This window comes from Heliangelus exortis, chromosome 8 (assembly GCF_036169615.1).
Source record: "Heliangelus exortis chromosome 8, bHelExo1.hap1, whole genome shotgun sequence".
NCBI lineage: Eukaryota > Metazoa > Chordata > Aves > Apodiformes > Trochilidae > Heliangelus > Heliangelus exortis.
Window position 1 is genome coordinate 21,220,131 of NC_092429.1, and position 23,089 is coordinate 21,243,219.

Below are 23,089 nucleotides of genomic sequence, written 5' to 3' on the forward strand. Positions count from 1 at the left end.
AATTGGCAATAATTTATAAACCTGCAAACCCCCAGAGAGATAAACGAAGATTTTTATTAACCTTGGGGGGGTAATTATAATATGAATTTTAATATGAAGAATAGGAAGAATTTTATTGAATTTGGGGAACGACCCACTTGTTTTACATTGCTAACAGAGCCCCCTATGAAACATGCTTCCATACATACATAAATGTGTTATAATCATTCAGATAAGCTTGCATAATTATTTCTTCCTGATCAGCATAATGGCTGATATTTTTTATCAAATAAATATCATATTCTTATTAAAACTGTGTTCTATAACATTATTTCACTGATAGTATAAAACTGAAGGCCAAAATCTTTAATTTAATTTAAGATTTAGAACATACTCTATTAAATCAGGAAGACATTTGTAGATATCTTCATCATCAATGCTTTCTTCTGTGGGGAAGGGCCTATAAAAAGATAAATAACATGAATTATAGAAAGCACTAGCCTAGTCTCATAGTGGGTTTTTCTTTGGTTTCTGAAATTTACACAGAGATTACTATATGCTAACATGTTTGTACATTTCCCTCTTTCTCTGATGAACAGTACACATGGTTTTAGACTTGTATATATTAACTGATACTCAATATAATAAAAGAACCCTGTAAGACAGGTTGTTATAAATCACCACTAAGACATTATAGGTTTCATCTGAGAATATCAACTGCTCTTTTTAGCAGGGAACATGGATTACAAGACTGCCTAGGGAATTTTGTCTATGTTTTTAAAAAATCATCCATTCATATATGGTATCAAAACATTAAGTCTTTCACATGCCACAGTTATATTTCATGAGGTTAGGTGCAGTTGGGACTTTTTGGTTTCTTTTTGAAAATGAGAGTTTTACAAACTTGGAAGTCCTTCTAATTTTTAGAAGGGAAACAGAAAAACCCATTTATCTTGACATAATCAGCACTGACTTAGAATCCATGTGTCACAACTCTAACACTGATTTGTAATACTAACTGCTCATTTGCTCACCTTGTGTTTCAACATGAGAAATAAATATAGCCCAGGCACTGCAGTAAGGATACCAGAGGTAGAAGATACCCTTCGGAGCTCCTCAGAGGTCCAGAGCTCTGTACAGTTGTCCACTAAGCAATGTGTTTTACAACCAGAGAGGTTCTCACTGGGGGACACTGCCTATACTGCCTCCAGCAACTTTTCCAAGGAACATCGTGCAAGAGACATCATCCCCAACATTCACCAGGAGAGCAACATACCTTATTCCCGTGCCCAGTGCAATAGGAGTGCGAGAAAGTTTTGAAAGTGTTTCTATCACCTGGAGAAGAAAAAAGAGAAGCCATGATCAGTTGTAGAACAGAAGCAATACAACATTTCCTATTTTTAATTATCAGCAACACCATTTAACATTTAATGATATAAGCAGACATAGAATCTGGTTACACCAAACAGTGAGTGCACTGAGCTTCCACAGATTTCCCACGGGGTGGTCTTCAGTGCTTTCATACTGGGTGCTGTGATGGAAGCATAAAGAAAGGAAAATAAAGACCTCTGATTTACAAGTCCTAGCACAAGTAAAAGACAATTTAAATTATTTTAAACCAGGTCATACATGTAAAAAAAAATGACATTCATTTTGCAGTTGGACCTGGGTGCAATTGTACTAAAATTTTGTCTTTCAGACTTCACTGAGTATTTTTTTATTGTGGCTCCGGGAGGGGCGGGGGGGGGGGGAAATCCGTGTCTTAATTTGAGGTTTCCCAAACACAGGCCAGAAGAGGGAGCCAAACGCCAAATCTTTCCAGGAGCAGCATGCCCAGATAAGGTACTTATTCTCAAAATAGTTTTAAAAAGCTGCACATTTGAGCCCATAAACTGTGTTTATTTTTAGAAACTGGCACAAATCTGGAAGATTTCTAAGAAAATACCTTCTGTAAGTGCTCAAGGTTATACAGTAAGAGAAGGAAAACACTAGAGAGGATGGAACAGTCACATACAGAGAGTTGCTTTGCTGTCAGCTGTAGTAATAGATAACCAACTTGTACTTTGCCTAGCATGTCCTCTCTGTCACAAATATCTTCTTATTTTGAGCACTATCAGACTGGCAAATCTCATTTGCTAGAGAGACACAAAGACCTAAAACACCCTCTGAGTTTCCATACTTCCCATGACAAGGTTCCCCTGAATTTCTAAGATATTTCAGGTTTTGATCTTACAACTTAAAATCCATATTAACCTCAAGTGAAATTTCTACAGAAGTTTTTATCAGTAATATCAAAATTCAGTACAGCAATTCTACATTCTATGGACATTTGGGAATAAATTCTACAATTAAAATCGTTTAATTTTTAAGTTCTAATTACAAGACAAACCTTGTTGAAAGTATATCTCCCAAAGAAAGGACAGTGAGATGTTTACAAAGGAGCATAGTGAGGTGCCCAAAACTGAACACGGTACTCAAGATGTGTCCTCACCAGAGCTGAGAACAGAGGGGTGATCACCTCCCTATTCCTGCTGGCCACAGTGTTCCTAATACAAGCCAGGATGCCATTGGCCTTTTTGGATACCTGTGCACACTGCTAACTCATATTAAGTTCACTATTGACCCATACCTCCAGGTCCCTTTCCAATTTACAGCTTTCTAACTACACTTCCCAAGTCTGTAGCTTACCATGAGGTTGTTATGACCCAGGTGCAAGACCTTGTGTTTGTCCTTGTAAAACCTCATACAATTAACCTTGGCCCATTGGTCTACCCTTTCTAGGTTCTGCTGTAAGGCTTCCCTACCCTCCAGCAGATTGACACAGCCACCTAGTTTGGTGTCATTTGCAAATTTACTGAGGGTACACTCAATCCCCTCATCCAAATCATTAATGAAGATACTAAAGAGAAGAGGCCCCAGTACTGAACCCTGGGGGACACCCCTCATGACCAGTCACCAGCCAGATTTAGATCCATTCACTACCACTCTTTCAGCCCAACCATACATTCAATGTTTTATCCAATGCGTGGCATATTCATCCAAGCCAAGTGCCATAAGATTCTGAAGAAGAATGCTGTGAGAGACAGTGTCAAAAGCTTTACTAACATCCAGAAAGACAATGTCCACAGCTCTTCCCTCACCCACTAGGCAAGTCATCTTCTTGTAAGAGATCAGGTTAGTCAGAGAGGACCTGCCTTTCATAAACCCATGCTGTCTGGGCCTGATCACTTGGTTATCTTGTATGTACTGTGTGATGGTACTCAAGATGACCTGCTCCATAACCTTTCCTGGCACTGAGGTCAAACTAACAGGTCCATAGTTTCCTGGATCATCTTTTCAGCCCTTCTTGTAGATGGGTGTTACATTTGCCAGTTTCCAATCAACTGAGACATTCCCAGTTTGCCAGGACTGTTGACAAATAATGGAGAGTGGCCTGGTGAGCACTTCTGCCAGCTCCTTTAGTACCCTTGGATGGATCCCATCTGGTCCCATAGACTTTTGCACATCCATGCACAAGGCACAACAGGGCTTTGATCATATCCTCCTGGACTATGGGGGCTTCATTCTGCTCCCCATCTTGGTCATCCAGTTCAGAGACCTGTACTCTCAAGGAACAATTGGAACATTGATGAAGACTGAGGCAAAATGAGCACTCAGCAGCTCAGCCTTTTCCGTGTCACCGGTCACAAGATTCCCTCGAGGTCAAGTAGAATGGGGAGCTCTTCTTTTGCTATTTACATATTTATAAAAACTCTTTCTATTATCTTTAATGATACTGGCCAGATTTAATTCAAGCTGAGCTTTGGCCTCTAATTTTCTTCCTACATATCTTTGCAGCAACTTTGCTGTAATCTTCCCAACTTGCCTGCCCTTCCATAGCCAATAAACTTTACTTTTTTTTCCTGAGTTCTATCCAAAGGTCTTTGTTGAGCCAGGCTGGTCTTGTACCATGCTGGCTCATTTTAAGATGCACAGGTACAGTTTGTGCCTGTGCCTTAAGGATTTCCCTCTTGAGGATTGTCCAGTCTTCCTGGACTCCTTTGTCCTTGAGGACTATATCCCAGGGGATACCACTGAGCAATCTCCTAAACTTATCAGTCTGCCCTCCAGAAGTTCAGGAAGTTCTATTGACCTTCCTCCTTACTTCCCCAAGAACTGAAAACTCAACCATCTCATGGTCCCTTTGTCTAAGATGAACACCAACCTTTACATTTCCTACTATTCCTTCCCTGTTCACAAACAGTAGATCTAGCTGTGAGCTTACCCTAGTTGGCTCAGTCATCAGTTGTGTTAGGAAGTTATCTTCCACACACTCCAAGAATCTCCAGGACTGCTTCCTGTCTGCAGTATTATATTTCCAGCAAACATCTGATAAGCTGAAGTCCCCCACAAGACCAAGAGGAAGACAATCTGAAACCGTACCCAGCTGCTTCTAGAACACTTCATCAACCTCCTCCCCCTGGTTGGGTGGTCTATAACAGACCCCTACTATGATATCTGTCTTGTTGCTATTCCCCCCGATTCCTACCCATAAGCATTCAACCCTATTATCACCATCATTAAAATGTTCAAGACAGTTGAGACCATCCCTAACATAGAGGACCACTCCTCTCCTTCCATGCCTATCCCCTCTGAATCATGGGATGCATCCCACCACGTTTCTGTGATGCCAATTATGTCGTAGTTTTCTTGTTGGACAAGAGCTTCAAGCTTTTCCTCTTTATTGCCCATGATATGTGCATTAGCATTTTAGCTGCTGTACCTTTTTGCATGGGAGGGGTCTATCCCCTGCTTGGAGTTTCTCAGGTCCCAACAAGCCACAGCTCACCTCTGACTGATTTATTACTGTGTGCACTGGTGTACATGGACTTAAGCTGGGCTGCTGATTTCACTCTTAATTTGAGCTTTCTACCCTTAGGCTCACCTCTAGGGAGCCTGGTTTCAATCCCCTCCCCCTGACCTAGTTTAAAGCCCTCCTGATCAGCCCTGCCCACTTACAGGCTATAGTCCCTTTGCCCCTGCTAGATAGCTGAAGCCCATCTGATTTGAGGACACTAGGTACCATGGAACGTGTCCCATGGTCAAAGAACCCAAAACCCTGCCATTGACACCAGCCCCTGAGCCATGAAATTAACCTGCCAGATCTTCCTGTTAGTACTCTCATCCATTGCTGTCATTAGAGGGACAGAGGGAAACACAACTTCCATGCCTGATCCCTTAACTAGCTGTCCCAAGGCCCCAAAATCTCTTGTGACTGCTTTTGTAGATCTTGATACCAATTCATCACTACCCATCTGGAAGATCAAAAGTGGGTAGTAATCAGAAGGTCTCACCAGGGCTGGAAGCTTGCTTGTGATGTCTCTTATCCTGGCCCCAGGGAGGCAGCAGACTTCCCTATAAAATGGGTCTGGTCTGAATATTGGGCCCTCTGAACCCCTCAAGAAGGAGTCACCCACAACGACCCTTCTTTTATTCTTTTAGGAATGCATCAAGATCATTGGTTTAGGGCAAGTTGGCCTTGATGGTAGTTTTGGCTGATGTGGGGTATTCTCAGCACTGTCTGCCATTTCCTCCCACAAGGCCCCAAACCTGCTCTGCAATGCTGCTGAGAGTGGTGAGGTTCTTGAGGTAACACACCTACCCAATTTGTGGCATCTGGCTGGGACCTATTCTCATTGTCCCTTCTCCTGTAAGTTGTCTTGGGATGACTGGGGAGATTCCTGGGAGAATTGGGGATCCTGAGATGATAAGGACTCCTGTGGTCTCCTAATAAGATTTGCCTCCCGAATCTTTTCAGTGATGAGAAGTCTCTTAAAACACTCATCTAACTCCATCTTCCTCTCCCTGATACTTCCCAATCTGTTCAACTCCTCCCTGAGCTCCATTGCTTCATCCTGCAGCATTGCCACCTGGTAGAGCAGATCAGCTTGCTCATATCAGGCACAGCCATGATCATCACTGCTGCCCCCAGCTGCCATGGAAAGGCTGTGGCATTCCCAGGTCTGTGACCTAGATAGCCACATCCTTCTGCCGAGACAGCCTCTGAGTACTTACATTCATTTTAGTGAGTGCTGGGAACACAATCTTCTTCCTCCAAGCAGCCACCATGGCTCCTGGAGTAACGTGCAGCTCCTCAGCACTCTGCTGCTCTCCCTGCCCGTGCAAACTGCCTTGAAAATTTCCCTCTTGAAACTTCCCTTTTCACCCACCCGTTTGCCTCACTCGAGGGAAGTTAACTGGAAATCCAGTAACTGGCAAACAAACTGGCCTAACAGATGGGTGAACATTGGTAAAATCACAGGAAAAGAGGTTTAAGGATTATCAAAATAGAGGGGGTTAAGTCTGATGCATTAAATATCCCTTTCCTGTTTCTACACATTATTTCCCAGCACACAGGAAGTCTTTTGCAAACTGCTCCACACATTCAAACCCTTTTCCTTAGGGGGAATCTCACTTATCTAGCATAATCAGACCCAGAAGAAGTATGGTTTAGACTTTACAGCTATCTATGGTTGCTTCAAGATAACGAGAAAAAAAAATTATTAATTTTAGGGAGATAACTACCAAATGTTATTCCCAAAATGTACTGCCAAATTACAACTAACAGCTATCAAACAAACACAAACAAAAGCAAGGCTTATTATTTAAGAGGAACAGAAAAATAAAGTTTCAGAAGCAGATGAGTAATCTTCATTTAAGGAAAAGGAAAGTAAAATAAAAACACACACACTGAAGAAGTGAGAAAATTGTTTATGAGAATATGCACATGTAGAAAAGGAAAGGAAGGACCTATATGACTTAGAGAAAAGTGAGGAATGCTAGGAATTTTAACTCTTCTCAGAATGAAGGTCTGTCACAACAGGAAGGGTAAACTAATATGCTGGGAAGTCAATGGGCAGACTTCTATCAAAAACAGAACACTGGATAATCCACTAAGAAGAAAATGGTAATCATCACAACAGCTGTCAGTATCTCATCAGAGGCACCTTGTGCTTTCATTAAGTACATGATAAAGCATGGCCACAGTGGCATCCTAGGTGGGGAACAAAACAATTATGAACCAAAGACTATTAACCACCCCAGTGTGTATTTAAAATGTAAAAAAAAAAAAAATTTTAAAAAATTAAAAAAAATACAACTTCCACAAAATAAAATGTAATGCTTGCCCACTGACCTCTCCTATTAACACACAATTTAAAACAAGAAACAGAACAGATTCTACTAATGAGTCTTTTTCTTGCTGCTGTGGTTTTCTTAAAGAATGTCAGCAATACTTACACAAGTAATCATACATACAAACATACAATCACAATCATTCAAACTACCACTTCTGGTCAATAGACTATTTCAGTATCACATACAGGTAAATGTATTTGATTGAACATAAAGCAGAGCAAAGAAAGATTCTCTTTCCACATAAAATGTCACTTCTTTGGTTCTGAGCCACTGCAGGAACTCCTAGGAGTTCTCAAATTTCTAGGTCCACAGTGAAGCTCACAGGGTTTTTCTGACAACTCAACCCATAAATAATCAGAGTTTCAATAGATACTCATCAAACAATCTAAACCAATCAAAATGGTCTGATTTTCAATAAACTGACAAAGTAGGAGTAGGGAATTTTCCAGAACAGTTCTAGCTTGAAGCCTTATATAGTTGACATAAGGGATGCTATAAACCAGTGCCATTCTGACCTCCCAAATTACAGTGAAGCACACACATGGAAGTCCATAACATTAAACTAATGCTTTTTGTGTGTCATTTTTGCCTTACACTCTTTCAGTAGAGCTTTAATCCATATTACCCATTTAACCTTAAATGATTGCCCAGTTCTCTTCCACAGCAAAAACTCCGAGTCAAAGCTCCTGTAGCTAAACTGGGTCTTAGATTGAATACAAAAGTAGCACTCTTTGCTTTTACGAAGCCCAGAACAACAGGGATTCCATGGCTGGAACTGCTCTGCAACAACTACAGAAAGGGCTGCTAGGCCACTGTGCATAAGCTGTTACCAGAAACAGGCAGGCAAAGTTAGATACAGAGTAAAGATTGGTATTTATATTCTAGCTACCTACAACACATGAAAAAAGAAACTTCTATTCCGTAACACCCAACTGTGACTACATCCCTTCTCGCTGGAAAGCTCAATAACTTTATGACTCCTGGGCAGCTAACCTGAAATGGGGAGATCTTATCAAGAGAGTTGCAGGCATAAAAGGAAGCCTCACCTGGACTTGCCTCAATATAACTCCTTTGCACTAACTAATGCCATCAGACAGAGGTTAAGCAGCTCTTTAGAACTCACATCAAAGCCACACTTGCTTCAAGAAGATGTGAACATCTGTTTTTCAGTACATAGCCAATTTATGCAAAATAAGACATGAATTTCAAGCCTACAGTCCTGCAAGAAACCACTCCTCAGCCTGCATCCTGGCAAATGGCTCTGCTCCTCCTTCATATTTGGGCACAACTGGCAGGAGCAATGAGCTTGCATTATACACTAATTTCTTACTTGATTAATTACTCAAACAGCAGATTTTTATTATTTGAGGGGGGTGTGGCTTGGTATTTATTATTGTTTCACTTGACTTAACTGTTGTAAGTTTGACTCACCAGTTAATGTAAGCACTCTCCTATCCTTTGCTGAACAGAAGTTTGTAGTTCCCTGCAGCTATACTCCAGCAAATCATGTCAGATATTCCTGTGCATGCTTAGAGCAGCAGTACACCAGAGGGACTGTTTTACTTCTTTCTACAGCAACAGTATGTCTGAGTTTAAAAATGTGCCTTATTAAGTATTTTGATGGGGGTCAGTTTTTAATCTTGTTTCTTAAAGGACTTCATGCAGCTCATGAACAGAAAAAGTATATTCTAAAAGTACTTTTCCATTTTTAGAGGAAACAGAAGTAAACCATTTTGTAGCTCACCATCTCCCTAAACAAGCAGCATTTCCTTGCTATACTCAGCTAATGACAGGACTATGCCTGGATTTATAATCCTGGTGTTTGCTGAAACTGAAAACATGAAGTGATGAACCAATGCTGTTCACAGTTTATGAACAAACAGTTTCATAGTTTATGCCAATAAAACCTAGAAAGACTCACTTGTGGATTAGACCTCTTCAAATCAGTTGTTTCCATGTATTCAATTTGGATGAGGGGTTTGTTTGGTTTTGTTTTGTTTGTTTGTTTGTTGGTTTTGTTTTTTTTTTTTTTTTTTTTTTTGAGACAGTAATTTAGCTTTACTCCTTCCCGTTATTTGTATTTATTTAGCAGATACACTAGAATCATATTAGCACAACATTAAAGCAGTTGTTTGACAATGAAAAATATTTCCAATAGCAACCTGCTTTTTGATCCAATATTTTCTGATACATACACATGAGTATTGTAAGGCAGGGAGTCTTGCAATACACAGGTGGATATATTAATTATCTGGGTATATAGACTGCCCAGAGCTCTAAGTCATACAGGCACTAACATCTGAAAGACAATTTTACAGCTTTGGCACCCACACCAACATGTTCTTAGGAACACTACAGTCTGCAGACCTCCAGAAGATAGAAATGTAACAGCCTATTTTTATTACACCAAGCCTCACACATAGCTGAATACTAATTTTCACCTCATTCAAATAATTAAATCCAAGCATTAGGTGCAGAGCACCAATAGCTGCAACCCAAGGAAAAGTCATAAATTAACTTTCCACAGGGGTAAACACCAGCTGTGTGATGCTGCCTGTTTTCTCACTGACATCACCTTCAGCTACCCCAGTTCTGGCATCTCTGACTGTCCATGTCAATTCTTCCCTTTCCACTGACCTACATCTTCAGGAAACATACCTGATGACTACTTCATTGTTCTTTCCTACCAAGGCTTAGAGATGGCATAATAGCAGTTAAAAAAAAAAAAAAAAAAAAAATACAGCCCAAATGCCCCAGGGAACGGTGGCAGAGAAATTCACAACACCAAGCCAAGGGTTTTTTTTGTGACTGATGGGAGCCTGCCAGCAACTCTCAAAAACAGTTTGAAACCAGCTGCTAAATACTTGTATGCGGAAGGAGCAAGGGTAACAGGCCTGCCTGCTCTAGCAGCTGGGTTTGAGCGTTTCCTCCGAACACGGAGCCCCAGCTCCCAGCTGCGGGAGGAGACCTCAGAGACGCTGCACACAGCCCAGACCCCACACCCCAAACCCCTCCTTCGCTCTCTCCCTCCTGGGCACGGGACAGCATACATGCAATGCCCTAGGGAAGCTTCGTATCCATTTTCTCCAGTGCCTTAACAGATAAAGAGGCGGGAAAAGTCTTCCACACACTCCAAAAAAAAAAAAAAAAAAAAAGAACCAACACAAAAACAACTCCTGGGTGTTGCCTCTTTCTGTCTGTGATTAAGCTAACTACACAGACACAAACTGCTGGGACTTCAAAGCCCTAGGGAATCCATAAAAGATGCAATATTTTCTCCAAAGCCTTGTAATGAGAGGTGAGGTGGAAAGGAGTGCAGTTTGGCACCAGGAAGGCAAGTAGAGGCAGAAAAACTTTATAAAAACCGCTCTGAAAGATAAAAGAGGAAAAAGAGGACAGCTGACCTGATGACCAGAAGTGTAGGTTAAAGCTGGGTATATTTTACCCTTTTAGTAAAAATAAAACATCTGACAAAGTCAGAAATTTCCAAAACTGAGGAGTTTTGTTTTCTCTTTCCACATCTTTAAATTATACCAAACAATATATGTTTACATTACAATTGCAAAAGTATCTTTCTTCTCTAGTTATAATTGTAAAAGTAGCTTTCTTCTCTAGTACAGTTTTTAACATAAAAGTATAACTGTAGTTTCCAACTATAGCATGGGGCAGGTTGAACCCTCACTAATGCACTGAGCACTTTTATCATTTCATTCCATTTATAAGGAGTGACACCTCTGATCACAGATCCCATTTTTTCAAACTTCATGTCAGTGACAAGGCTAGTCCAAATTGCACAAGCAGCACACTCCTGTTCAGCTCAGTGGTTTCATCCAAAAGGCCAAGGCACCAAAGCAAGCACGGAGGAGGGAGTTTCAGCAGTGGTTTCCTGCCTGCAGCTTGTGGCTTTGGTTCTATGAATACCTTCCAGCTCTCACCATGTCTTCAGGGGATTAAATTTGGGGTATGTCTTTTTCTGGGTTTCTGTTTGGTTTTGGCTTCTTGTCTTAAGATATTTCTTAAAGAATAACAAACTTTCTTCTAACAGAAAAAGAGCAGTTGACCACTGTAGCTAATGGCCTGAGTGCAGACTGCCTCCAAGCACAGTATCCTTGGAGAAGAGGGAGAATAGCAGAATAGGACTTTGTCCTTGCTGCTGCATTTATTCCATTTCAGGTTTTGCACGGTGGGCAAAGGAATATAGAATGATATGCCTAGGACAGTACTGCAAAAGCTAGCTGCTATTACACGATTTTAGTTCCCTTCATAATAAAATTTAAAAGGGTAACAAACAGCATCTTCAAGCTGTATTCAGTTTTGATCAAGTGCTCATTTTCAGTATTTGGTAAACACTCTTACTGATGGTACCACAATTTTTTACCATATTTTATATAGGTCATAAGACTACACAATCAAGGACAAAAGAGATTTCTCCCACATTTCAAACAGCACATTTAAATAAATTCTCAATTTTTTGCCTTAATGTTAACATTAATTCTATAATCCTTAATGACTTAACCAGTTTATCATGGGCATTCACAGTTTGAACTAATTTTTTTTTAATTCAGTGTTATATGTTTTTCAAAGTTATATTTCTTTTGCCACTGTCCTCTAACAGACTTAAACAGCTTATTTGTTCTTTTCAAACACGTTAAAATAGTCTAAAAACTGCAGCCACCCACTTGTACACTATGTATGCATTTTGGGTGTTCTTGACCTTGGATGTTTAGAATCTGCATACTAAATGTTTTAGAAGGAAGCGTCTTCGTATCCATTATTGATTGCACCTCAAGTATCATTTTAGGTACGCATCCTGGAGTTTACGTGATGTGGTTTATTCACTTCCACTGTATTATTTCACTTCAACATTTTAAATGACTCCTTGTTGATTTTGATATTAAGAATAATTCAGAGGAGACTGCACAGTGGAACTATTATTTCTTTCTTATGCTAAAAGCATATACTCCCATGTCCATCCTTGTTGTGAGCTGACTTGAACCACTGACTACCAATTCAACTACAGTGTGGCTCTGCTATTCAATAGTACCAAGTCACACTTGAACAATGAACTCAGTTTGTTCCTGTACACAATCACTGAAAAGGATATTTATTAGAGCTAAACACACACTGTATGTACCCTCATTCTCTGTGAGACTTCCCCTGCTACAGTGGGCCATGCAAAGGGAAGTTAGCTCTTCTCTGAGTAATTACCTTTTGATTTCTAACAGTGGCTTACAAATGCCCACAAGCCTCATACTCTACAGATCGCTCTTCTGCACCAGAAAAGACATGGGACTGAAGCAGTCCATTGGAAAAGCATTTCACTTACCTCCAACAATACAAAAGATACATGGTACACACAATGGCATAACTCAATTTTATTCTCAGGGTCTTGTGCTCTTATTTTTTTTAAATCATATTTTTGCTAGATAATTTAAAAAATATAGTTGAGAAAATATACAGTAATGGGAATGTAAAAAAACGTCTACTAAAGAAGCCTTAAAGGAATGGTGATTTGATTTCCTCCCTTATCAGCTGTTCATTTAAATTTTAAAAATGTAACTATATTGCTGCAGTGAAAGAAATTGAAAGCAGTATTTATGTTTTCATTGTTTGTACCTAATTTTTCTTGAGCTGGGTCCTTACACGGAAAATTAAAAAATGAATGAAAGTAACTAACTTGCTATTTTATTTGTTACTGCTTCATAATTCCCTTGCTTTGTTCCCTTGAACATGCAGCAGCTTGCAGGTTGTAACATTATCTACTGCACTTCCAAAACACCACAGAATCATGGGAAACTAGCATTCCTCTCTGTTTCATTTTCTTTCGTTTTTACATGTTTATAATACATTTGTTCTTAATGGTGATAACCTACAAAAAACCTACTATGCTACTCAGTGTCTGCTGGCATCTTATATTCCTTAGCACTGACACTGATGCTGTCCTTAAGCCAGCCAGACCTCAGAGAGCTTGCCATCTAAAAGATCAGTCAGAAGACAAAAGACAGACAAGCAAGACACTTGAGGGCAATTAATAAAATCACTGTTTTAAATTTTCATTATCTTAAACATCTATTTAGGTCAATGTTTTTTCCCAAGCCAGCTACTCATTAACACTGTAAAACACAACACAGTTTTAATAAAAGCAAAACAGAAGTATTTGAGCATGAGAATAATTGCAGATCAAAAACTCATCACCTCTGTACCAGGCTTACATTGCACTAGGTGTTATGCCCATATTATTAAAAAAAAAAAACTTGAAGTACAAAATTAAAAAATGTCAGAACCAGATCTTGTAACAACTCTCCATCCCTGGTCCCGTCCCACATTGTTTCCCCCAACCTGATATACAAGAGGTACTTCTTAAGCACTCTATGCTCTATGATGTGATATCTCTAGAGTAAAGGAAAACAATATTGGCTTTAACTCTTCCTATCGTGAGGAGAAGGTGATGGATTGTGTTACTCATGGATGTTCTAATACAACTGTGGTATTTCGGGAACTCTCTTACAAGAAGAACACACTGAGTATTATTCTGAAGAATACTTTATTCTTCTGTTGTACCAATATCTGCAGACACACAGCAGCCAACGCATCTGATACTAAGCTAAGAACAGCAGCACCAGACCTGAACTGCAGAGAGGAATCAAATTTCTTTTTATTATATCTAACAATGTCAAATTATATCTAAAAATGTCAAAGTGACTCCTAAGAGACATCCTTCAGACAGGGACTCATTCTGCAGTTTTCATTGGTGTAGAGATGTAAGAGCATGATAAGTTCAAGTACGTGACAGGGATCAAACTATGTAATTTAGATGCAGATACTGTGACAAGACCAAACCACAGATACCTATCAGTAGCCATTTATTTACATTTAGCATTAAGATGGCTCTTAGATTTCACCAGTACTACTGATTTCAGAGGTTCTCTCCTCTGCCTCATGCTCTGCTTCATCCATCTTTTTCTTCCCTACACTTCAGCTTGCTACTGTCTTAGCTGTGCTAACCCAATTGTTAGCAGGGTCCCATCATAAATTACATCAGAGAATTCACACACAGAGAGAAAGGAAGGGACTATTTTCTTCAAATGTCACCCTAAAGGACAGATGAGGTCCTCTGCTCCTTTCCCAGCTCAGCCACACCAAGTACATGCAAAGGGAGGAGGACAAAGGAGAGGAAGTAACTTCTGACCTTTATATTGCCTCTTAGAGTACATGGAACTATACCTCACTTTTACTCCACTGGGTTTATAGGCATTTCCAAATATTTTTCAGTGCAATCATGCTTAAAAGCATTTGTGAAAGGACATGGGACCGAACACGTCTTGGATTGGTAACACATTATGAAACTTCATCTGAGGTTGGTTTCAGGCCTAATTAGTCATGACAAAAACATCAGTATCACATAACAGTTCAAGTAAAGTCTTTACATTGGGTTTGGCATTTCAGTCCAATATGGTGTGTTACTGATCAAACACAACATCCAGAGTGCTATTTAGTCCCACTAGAGTCTATCTCAGCAGAGGCCTAGCAATGAGCAAATGCAAGATCAACTGCAGGCAAGCAGATGCACCTACATAACCCACCATGAGTAATACCAAAAAACATTCTCTGTCCTAGACAGAGAGGCCATGCTTTGTGAATATCAGGCTCCCACACAGCTTTTTCAGTAAACACAGTCATTTTGGGGAGATAAAACTGGGAAAAAATCTATTGCAATGACCAGACCTTGTATAAGCACTCTAGTTTTATCTGACATATAACGTACTCTATTTCTCTCCCCTAAACTAGGAAGGGATTTGAAACCATATGAGCTCTGAACAATACCAGTCACAAATCTGAAGTCCTCTTGCACACCTCTAGCCCCCTGACACTGCCCAGGCACTTGCTAGTGGACAAACCAGCATAAGAGCTGAGAACAGCAGAGAACAGCAGCAGGCACTGGCAGGAGCTGCTGCAGCCCAACACTCTCACACCACCAGTGCCAAGTGAAAAAAGCCAGGGTCATCTTCCTATCACAACTTGAGGATCTGAACAGCCAAGCTGTGGTCTTCTCCATATAAAGGGAGAATTTAAGTAACTCAAGTCACTACAATGACCTTGCAGCCCAACTACGCACCTAAGTTTTAAACTCACAGAAGTCAGAACATTGTCAACAACATCTCTGGTTTTTGTGGGTTTTTTCCCCCTTTATATGCTATTTTCCCAATATATGCCTCCACACTCAGACTGCTTACACTAGTAGGAGTCTCCCTTTCTGCAGACACAAACAAGCAGAAATGCACCATAAAAGCACAGACATACCATAGAGCACTCTACACTTCCCTGCCTTGCACTGCACTCTCCATTCAGCCCAGAGCTGGGCACTGGCAGAAGAGTCTCTTTCTGTAACATTTTCTCTGGGAAGATCTTACTGAGTTTCTGGAGTTCATAATCCAGGCTTCTAAAAACTGCCATCACTCAGGTACTTTTAATTGCCTTATTTTCTATGGCACAAGCCTTCTTTTCTGTGTTCAAATACCAGTAGTAGTTTTCAGCCACATTTGTGAGTTCTGATTTTATTTGAAATGAAAAGTTAAACCCTTCTCTTGGATTCAATGTCCACTAATTAAGTTTTAAATGAGGAATCAGTCACTGTATTTTATAATCCAATAAGTGAATTCCTAGGAACTCAGGAAAAGTAAATCTGGTAAATCAAGAGATCTGGTGATCTTTTGAGGGATCACTGCAGTCCTTGTAAGCATGCATGGATCAGTAGTTATTACAGACATCAGTACATGATCTGTCCTAAACACCCCACTACTGGGGTGACTATACCAAAGTGACTATTTCTTAATGCCAACTCTTTAAAAAACTGAGAGCAACATAATTCTAAGAACAATCTGTAGCTCAGAGTTAAAACATCGTTTTTGAATCATTCCAAATAAATGAAGAAATATTTTATGCTTGCAAGTATAAAAATTTTCAAGTACATTTATTAAACAGTTTGTGTCAAAACTGATTTCCTTCTTTGTAGCTTCATTTCAAGGTGTATTTGGGGTTTTTTTTCAGTTTACACAGGGGAAATAAAACTTTATCAGAACATCAGTGCTAAGAATTCTGTTCCTTTCCAGAGGTTTTCTGGTACTAGACTAAACCGAAGACTACTAATCAACATATCAAAATCTTCTCTGAACCAGCTACAAGAGGAAGCAAGCAAAACCACACTTGAAAATTTCTTCTTTACATGACCAAAATGAGAGAAGACACCCTTATATTCAAGTTCTAACAAACATGTAACAGAAAAAGAAGCTGAATTACAGGATTTCCAATAGAGCTCTAGTTCTCCTCTTGCAAGTACCGAGTACTTCTCTGATCAACAGAAAAAATTTCAAGATGCCTTTAAATAAACACAAGAATACCAGGACCGGTCTCCTGGCAAAAGCCAAGAGACAAAATGAAACTGCAGAAACAAACCTGAAATGCAGAAATGGAAAAGGCCCAAAAAGCACTGTAGGGAGGGGGTTGTGCGCTGAACAGCAAAGCAGTGGTGAGAGAGGCAAAGGAGACAAGGCAGTGATAAAGAGTAAATAGTAATTAACCTAGGAAAATGAGTTTTTAAAATATATAACATAATTAAGTAGAAATGACCATACAGATTATGTTCTTCAAGTGTAAGGCTAGAGCAAGGGAGTTCACAGGCTAGCATCAAAAGCCAAGCATGGAGGTAGGAACCAGCAACTCCACAGTCCAGAGCCTTCAGCAGAGTGGTCAGAGAAGTCTGCTGTGAGTTGACTCTGCTCTCCCACTTCACCACTTCCCTCTTTCTCGTCCCTCACCTCTCTTCCTTTACACATTAATATGGATCAATGAAATACCTTCTATATAACTTCAAAACCTTAAGGAATCCCAGTGAAACACTAAACAGAAAAGCAAGAAAATATTTTATCCCATACATGTCCCATGGTTCTGAACTTGTACCATGGGGGAGACATGTGCTGCTGTACTTGGTATGATAATTACTTTGTTCATGTTCACATGAACATGTCTGCAACTGGCACCTTCTCCTAGTGTTTGGGAGACTGTTCAAGGCAGAGGTGGATTATTCACTTCCACAAAGAGGCATAAGGGAGTATTTAAATGCTCTACAATTTGAATAGAAATGTTCTCATGCACTCCCATTTAACCCAACATCCAGCACCAGCATGCTTAGTGCTGCTGAACCAATGGGTAACCTAACTAATAATACATAAAAAGGTAAGATTTAAAGTTACTCTGGCTGTGTCTCCTAGAGGTTCCAGGTTTATGCCTTTGTCTTTCCCATGTTCTGAAAAAACATGAATTCATATTCCATTTTATTTAATTTTATAGGGAAAATGTCTGTAGAAAGTCAGACAATTTTGGAATGTTTATTTAAAATCAGATGCCTAGACTAGAATCCACTTTCTCCCTCATAAACCACATGCTAATGTGGGTTAATAACATGAATGGCCAGGATAAACCTGTTTCATGTTTTAAAACTTATTTCCTACAAAATATGCAACTGAGAGAAATCAGCTTATATCCAGTCTTCATCCAGCCTTTAGGTTAGCAGGTAAAAAACTGTAGACCTCATCCTTTGAAAATAGTGTGACAACATTTCTAATCAGGCAGTTTAAGAACTTTCATTAACTTCACTGAGCTAATACCTCAGGACTCCTAACAAAGCTTTTCTACAACACCCAGATTGTTTCCCACAGATGAGACAGACTGTGTCCAGTAGTCACATTGGATAAGTTTTATTTTTAGCTAGCTAAAACTCTACAGGAGGTAGAGTTCCCCTTCCCAAATCAAAACATTTTCAAATAAACTCTGAACTATGTCACTCAAAAATATTTAATATACCAGAATAAGCTGTAAGAAAGGGTGACATATACACAAGTGCCTAAACCTCGAAAGGTGAATATATTTTTTACTTTTCAAATAAACCAGTGGTGATCAAGAGAGAAAATTGTAAGAAATTGGAAAAGCCAATTAAATATCTTAAATGCAAAAGTGAACTCAAAACTAACTTGCACAGTTATTCCTGGATGGCCACTTTTTTCAAACAGCTATAAAAATTTCTGTTTATTATCTAGCCAAGTGAGGAAAACTTTTAAAAGAAAAGTTGTAGATGAAAAAAAATTTTACATTTACAATTTACAAAATTTTACAAAAATTTTACACACACACACTAAGAAATTTGGTCTCACACTATGTTCCACTGCTTTTTGAAGGGATAGCTTTTCAAGGCAGTCATACTTTGTATGGACCATTACAACACAGGTAAACTACAACCTCTTATCAAGACTTCGACAGCAATAATATTTAGACAAGTAGAGCCAACTGTTTGGGCAGTAGTGGCTGCCACAAGCTTCTAATGCCCTGTTATATACTTCACAAATCTTCTGTGAGGTGCTGTGATGTTACCTCCTAGTCACCTCCCCAAGCCCAAAAGGAATTCCCAAATATATATTTAGGTACAGTAGTCAGAAAACATACACCTAAAAGTATATTCAGATACAGTAGTCAGAAAACACACATCTACTGCTATACCTTATAGATGTGTATCTGTGAGGTACACAGGAAGATAGATTCTTGTGTATCTATCTTCCCACAGATACACACTCAGGAAGTTTTATTCTTCTTTTCACCTAGCACTGGAAGAGGAAAAAGTATAGCACTGAGTCACTGCGAGATCAACAGCATCTCTGCTTGACACTTTAAGCTACACTCATGAGTTTTAGATTCAATTTTTTGCCCTACTCCCTTGCAAGAGCACAGACAGTAAATGCTCCCAGAAGTCATTTATGTATTTTGGTAAAAACTGGATGACATAGTGCACTGAATTACTTCGCCAGTATCAATTATCCACTGCAGGAAAACCACATCGTGTGCTTCCTCGTCACTGGTGTACTTTTGTTTAAATTAGTTCTACTTTTGAAACACTTGAGAACTTTCAGCATCTTAAATTTGATTTTGGAGAAGTATGCTTGAGAACCATCCCTCGACAGATTTTCTTAACTACTTCCACCAAGCTTCCCTTAAATGTTCACAAACAAAACGGGTTTCTGTTAAAAATATATTCCGACTTAAATGCAAATTTGTTTAATTTAGGAATTCTATTAAGGTTAAAATTTGCATATCAAACATGCTTGGAACAGCCCCTTGCAAAAACTCAAATAATATACTTCTGTCAGCTTCCTCAGCATCACACTTCATTGTGCAGTGTACCTATGTTGCTCTTTCGTATCAAAAGCTCTTTAGACAGGTCTTGAGAGCTATGCCAGCAATTTTAAACTGCAAATGGGTAAAATATAAGAGCTGATTTACTTATATAGATTATAAGTAGTTGAAGTGTGTAACTTACTTTCATTTTTGTTAATAATTTTATTTGGCAATATTTGACATTTCTTCTTTAATCATACTTTCTACTTAGCAACTGCCATTACACCCAGCTGGTTTTAAACAGGTTCTCAGGTTTATCAGCTAATACATTCATAATAAATTTTTAGACTGAATGATTTAGTTACTGAATGATTTCAGAAATTAAAACCTCAATTTTCAACCACCACCATTTCACCTTCAAAATCTCACTAAGAAAGCCATGAAAATACAAACAATCTGTACAATAGAACCTCTCCAAATAAATCTCAGGTCACTCCTCACAGTTAAAAACCTTTAACATCTAAAATCTAAGATCCAGCATTTCTGCTGTAAAATATTCTGACCAAAAGGAAAGCTATCTCCTCAAATACACTTAGTGTTTGCAGAAAAAAACCCACATTCATTTTCTCATCATGAGATAGTATTTATAATCTCAATCACCTACAAACAATGTAAGCTTTGTAAGCTTTTCAGTTTTATAAATATCTGTGCTGGAGTGTTCTCTTCTACCTTATTTTTCTTTTACCAAACCATTTCAAGTGTACATCTCTTTGAAAGGCATCCTGTAGCTGTGCATCCAGCACCTATTCATAACACAATTACTGTGTCACAATGAAAAACAGCAGAATAGTCAGTTCAATTCAATTCTTTATTAGCAAACACCTCTCTAGCCCTATCACCAACATGTTAGGGAAAAGCATTGTAAAGCTTTGTAAATGCTTCTCAGTATCTCCTACCTGTTTCCTATTTATGAACTACTCAGACACTGTTCCCTGCTGCAAACCCTTCACTGCAGGTTTCACTTCTGGTTCAAATTGGACAGAAAAAGCAGTGAATGAAATTACAACCAATTTAAGTACCAGAGCATTCTTCAAGCTACACAAACCCTGATATTTTAATATTTACACAACAATTTTGTGAAAACACAAAAATTACTGTTTGGGACTTTTCACTTGAGCACACTTCTGCTTTACATAGGAGAAAAATACAGCACAAGCAACTGGCAGGTGGGCTCTCCCTTGTCTGTACGAAGGGGAGAAGACTTCAGACTAAGCAGAGAAATCATAGTCCAACTTTTCCACCAGCATACATCTTCCAGGTTTGGTCCCACAACGTCATTAGCAGTTACTTTGGAGAATACTTACACTTGCTTGACTAACTCTTCAGAGGACTTGCCCAACACTGCACAAGTGATGGTTTATGCCACCATTTCCTTATCTTGCAATTTGTGCCTCTCACGTAGAGTCCAAGAGTGGCTCAAATTGCTCTGGTGGAGGTTAAGCAAAGTCTTAAATCCGTTAAGTAATGTCTTAAATCCGTATATACACATACACAGAAGGGAGGATGAGGTCTACAAGACATATTTCAGTAAAAGAGAAGCTTAGATATTTCAGATCATTTCAAGAAAAAGGCAGAAGGAAAAATAAGTAATGACACTTTGACTTTTTAATATTGGAATAGAGTAAAGAAACTCATCAATTACCTGATATGCATAGATAGTGTAACAAGCTAATTATGCATGATAGATATTTGGTAGGCACCATGACAAATTATAGCTATTTCAAGTTGCTAGCTTCTTAATATTTTTTTTTTGTTTTTTGTTTCTTCACCTCCTAATGCAGTCTGCTAAGATTCAAAGCAAGCTGCAGGAAACAACAGCAAAAGCAGATGTATAAAGATGTATTCCAGGTAATTCAAAATGTTGGTCTCTTGTCCAGACAAAAGCCCAGGCACAGAGGAACAACACTGTCTAATAGAAAAAATAAAGTTTATTGGTATCACAGTAATTAAGCTACATTTATTATAATCAAAACCCTTTGAAGATGCACCAGTAAGAAACTAAATGCTTTCATATGTAGATCCTACATCAAATAATTTCCCATTTTAAATAGGGTGGCCACCTTTGTATTACCTTTGAATAAACATCCTACTGTATCTTGAACATAACCTCCTATGGCTTATTTTAAGAGAGAGTTTTGTTTGTTGTTTGGTTCTATAAAGCAAATATTCTCTCTGTGGCCTGCATTAGAATCTCAGGTAGACAAGTAGAACTGAAATTCCACGAATGAGTCGATTCAGATAGACTTAAAACACATTGCAGAAGAAAATGAGGCAGACAAAATAAAATCAGGAAGGAGGAGAAAGGCCGAAGAAATATAAGAAGTAATAAGCCACATATCAAAGAACCAAATGAATACAGTGAAAACAGAATTAACAAATCATTAAGAAATATTCCTCAAATCCAAAGGAATGTGGTGGCATATGCATTTTTCTACAAGAATAGTAAACCACTTTTTGCTTGCTAACTAAGCATACCAAAGAGCATCAACTCTAAAGTACCTTGTACAGCCTGCTTGCCACTCCTACCTAAAAATCTGGAGATATTGTACTATCTCAATACAGCGGGCAAGGACACAGGCTGTCCTTGACCTGCTTTTATTTTAACACAACAACCAAAGCTGGTAGAAAGTGTCCAAAACAACCACCCAGCCTTTTCAAAATAGTATACTTGAGTCCACACATGGCTAATGAAACATTAGGTTTGAATATGGCTGTTACAAGCACACAGAGTGTAGTCCAAACCACTGATGACAATCTCTCCCCAGAAATATTAATATAAATTTTAAGCAAAGAGAAGACAAAGCAAAGCCTGAATCTGACTTGCACAGGTCAGTCTCTTCCCATGGTCTGAAAAAGGATGTGAAATTGACCATGTCAGAATACACCAGTACAAAATATAGAGAGCATAGATTTAAGTATGAAATGGAAAGCAGCTTAAAAACACACATTCTCATAAAACAAACCCTTAACTCAATGCGAAGTCCAATCTGAGACTGCCGTGAGGTAAAGTTAATTAAAATGGGAAAACATCCAGGTAGTTTGGGTAGCAATAAATGTTAATGGTAAGAGTAATTGTTGCCACAGATGTTTATTTAATTCTGCAATAAGCATTAAAGATCATAGCTCTATGGACGAGATCAAGTCTTCCCTACCTAGGCTACAGGAAATTAGCTAGGAAGTTAGAACAAATTACTACACTGGGTTTACCCAGTTCCTGACTAGGCAAATAAAAGGCTGAAGTGCAATGGATGGTCTTCATCAGAGCTAAGACCATGCAGTGACACTAATTTCTCTCTCTTTCCTTCATCACTCCCAAAATATAATACGGAATTAAGACCAAAACAGGAGGAGAAAAAAAATAATCTCCTTTTTTGCAACAGAGATGATGGATGTTTGTTTCAGCTGATACTCCTCTTGTCTGCTTGTAGGTATTAGGTTCTGAGTACGAGACACCATCTCAAAACAGGTGAAGTATCATTGAATAAATAAATATTCTAAATCTTTCCGCTCAACAACTGTGCCCTATTTTAGCCTCTGACTTGAATATTTAATTTGCAGCATTGATGACAAAATTGAAGTAAATTGGTCCAAAAATCAAGGACCAAGCCTTTGCAAGTTCAATGGAAAAAGCAATCTTGCATCTTAATGAGATGTGATGCAAATACAATTTGCCTCAGCTTTCTCAGCCTGGTGTCAAGCCCATTTCATAAGG

General features: G+C 38.9%; 1 protein-coding gene across 3 annotated transcripts in view; it reads right to left on the bottom strand.

Moving 5' to 3' along the window:
- The window catches only part of VAV3 (vav guanine nucleotide exchange factor 3), a 158,572-nt gene that overhangs the window by 98,938 nt on the left and 36,545 nt on the right, over nucleotides 1-23,089 (bottom strand). For all 3 annotated transcript variants that reach the window (XM_071750979.1, XM_071750978.1, XM_071750977.1), the window contains exons 3-4: nucleotides 1,256-1,314; nucleotides 374-439 (exon numbers count right to left, since the gene is read on the bottom strand). In XM_071750979.1, the coding sequence (XP_071607080.1) occupies nucleotides 374-439; nucleotides 1,256-1,314 (125 nt within the window). The remainder of the gene's footprint in view (nucleotides 1-373; nucleotides 440-1,255; nucleotides 1,315-23,089) is intronic.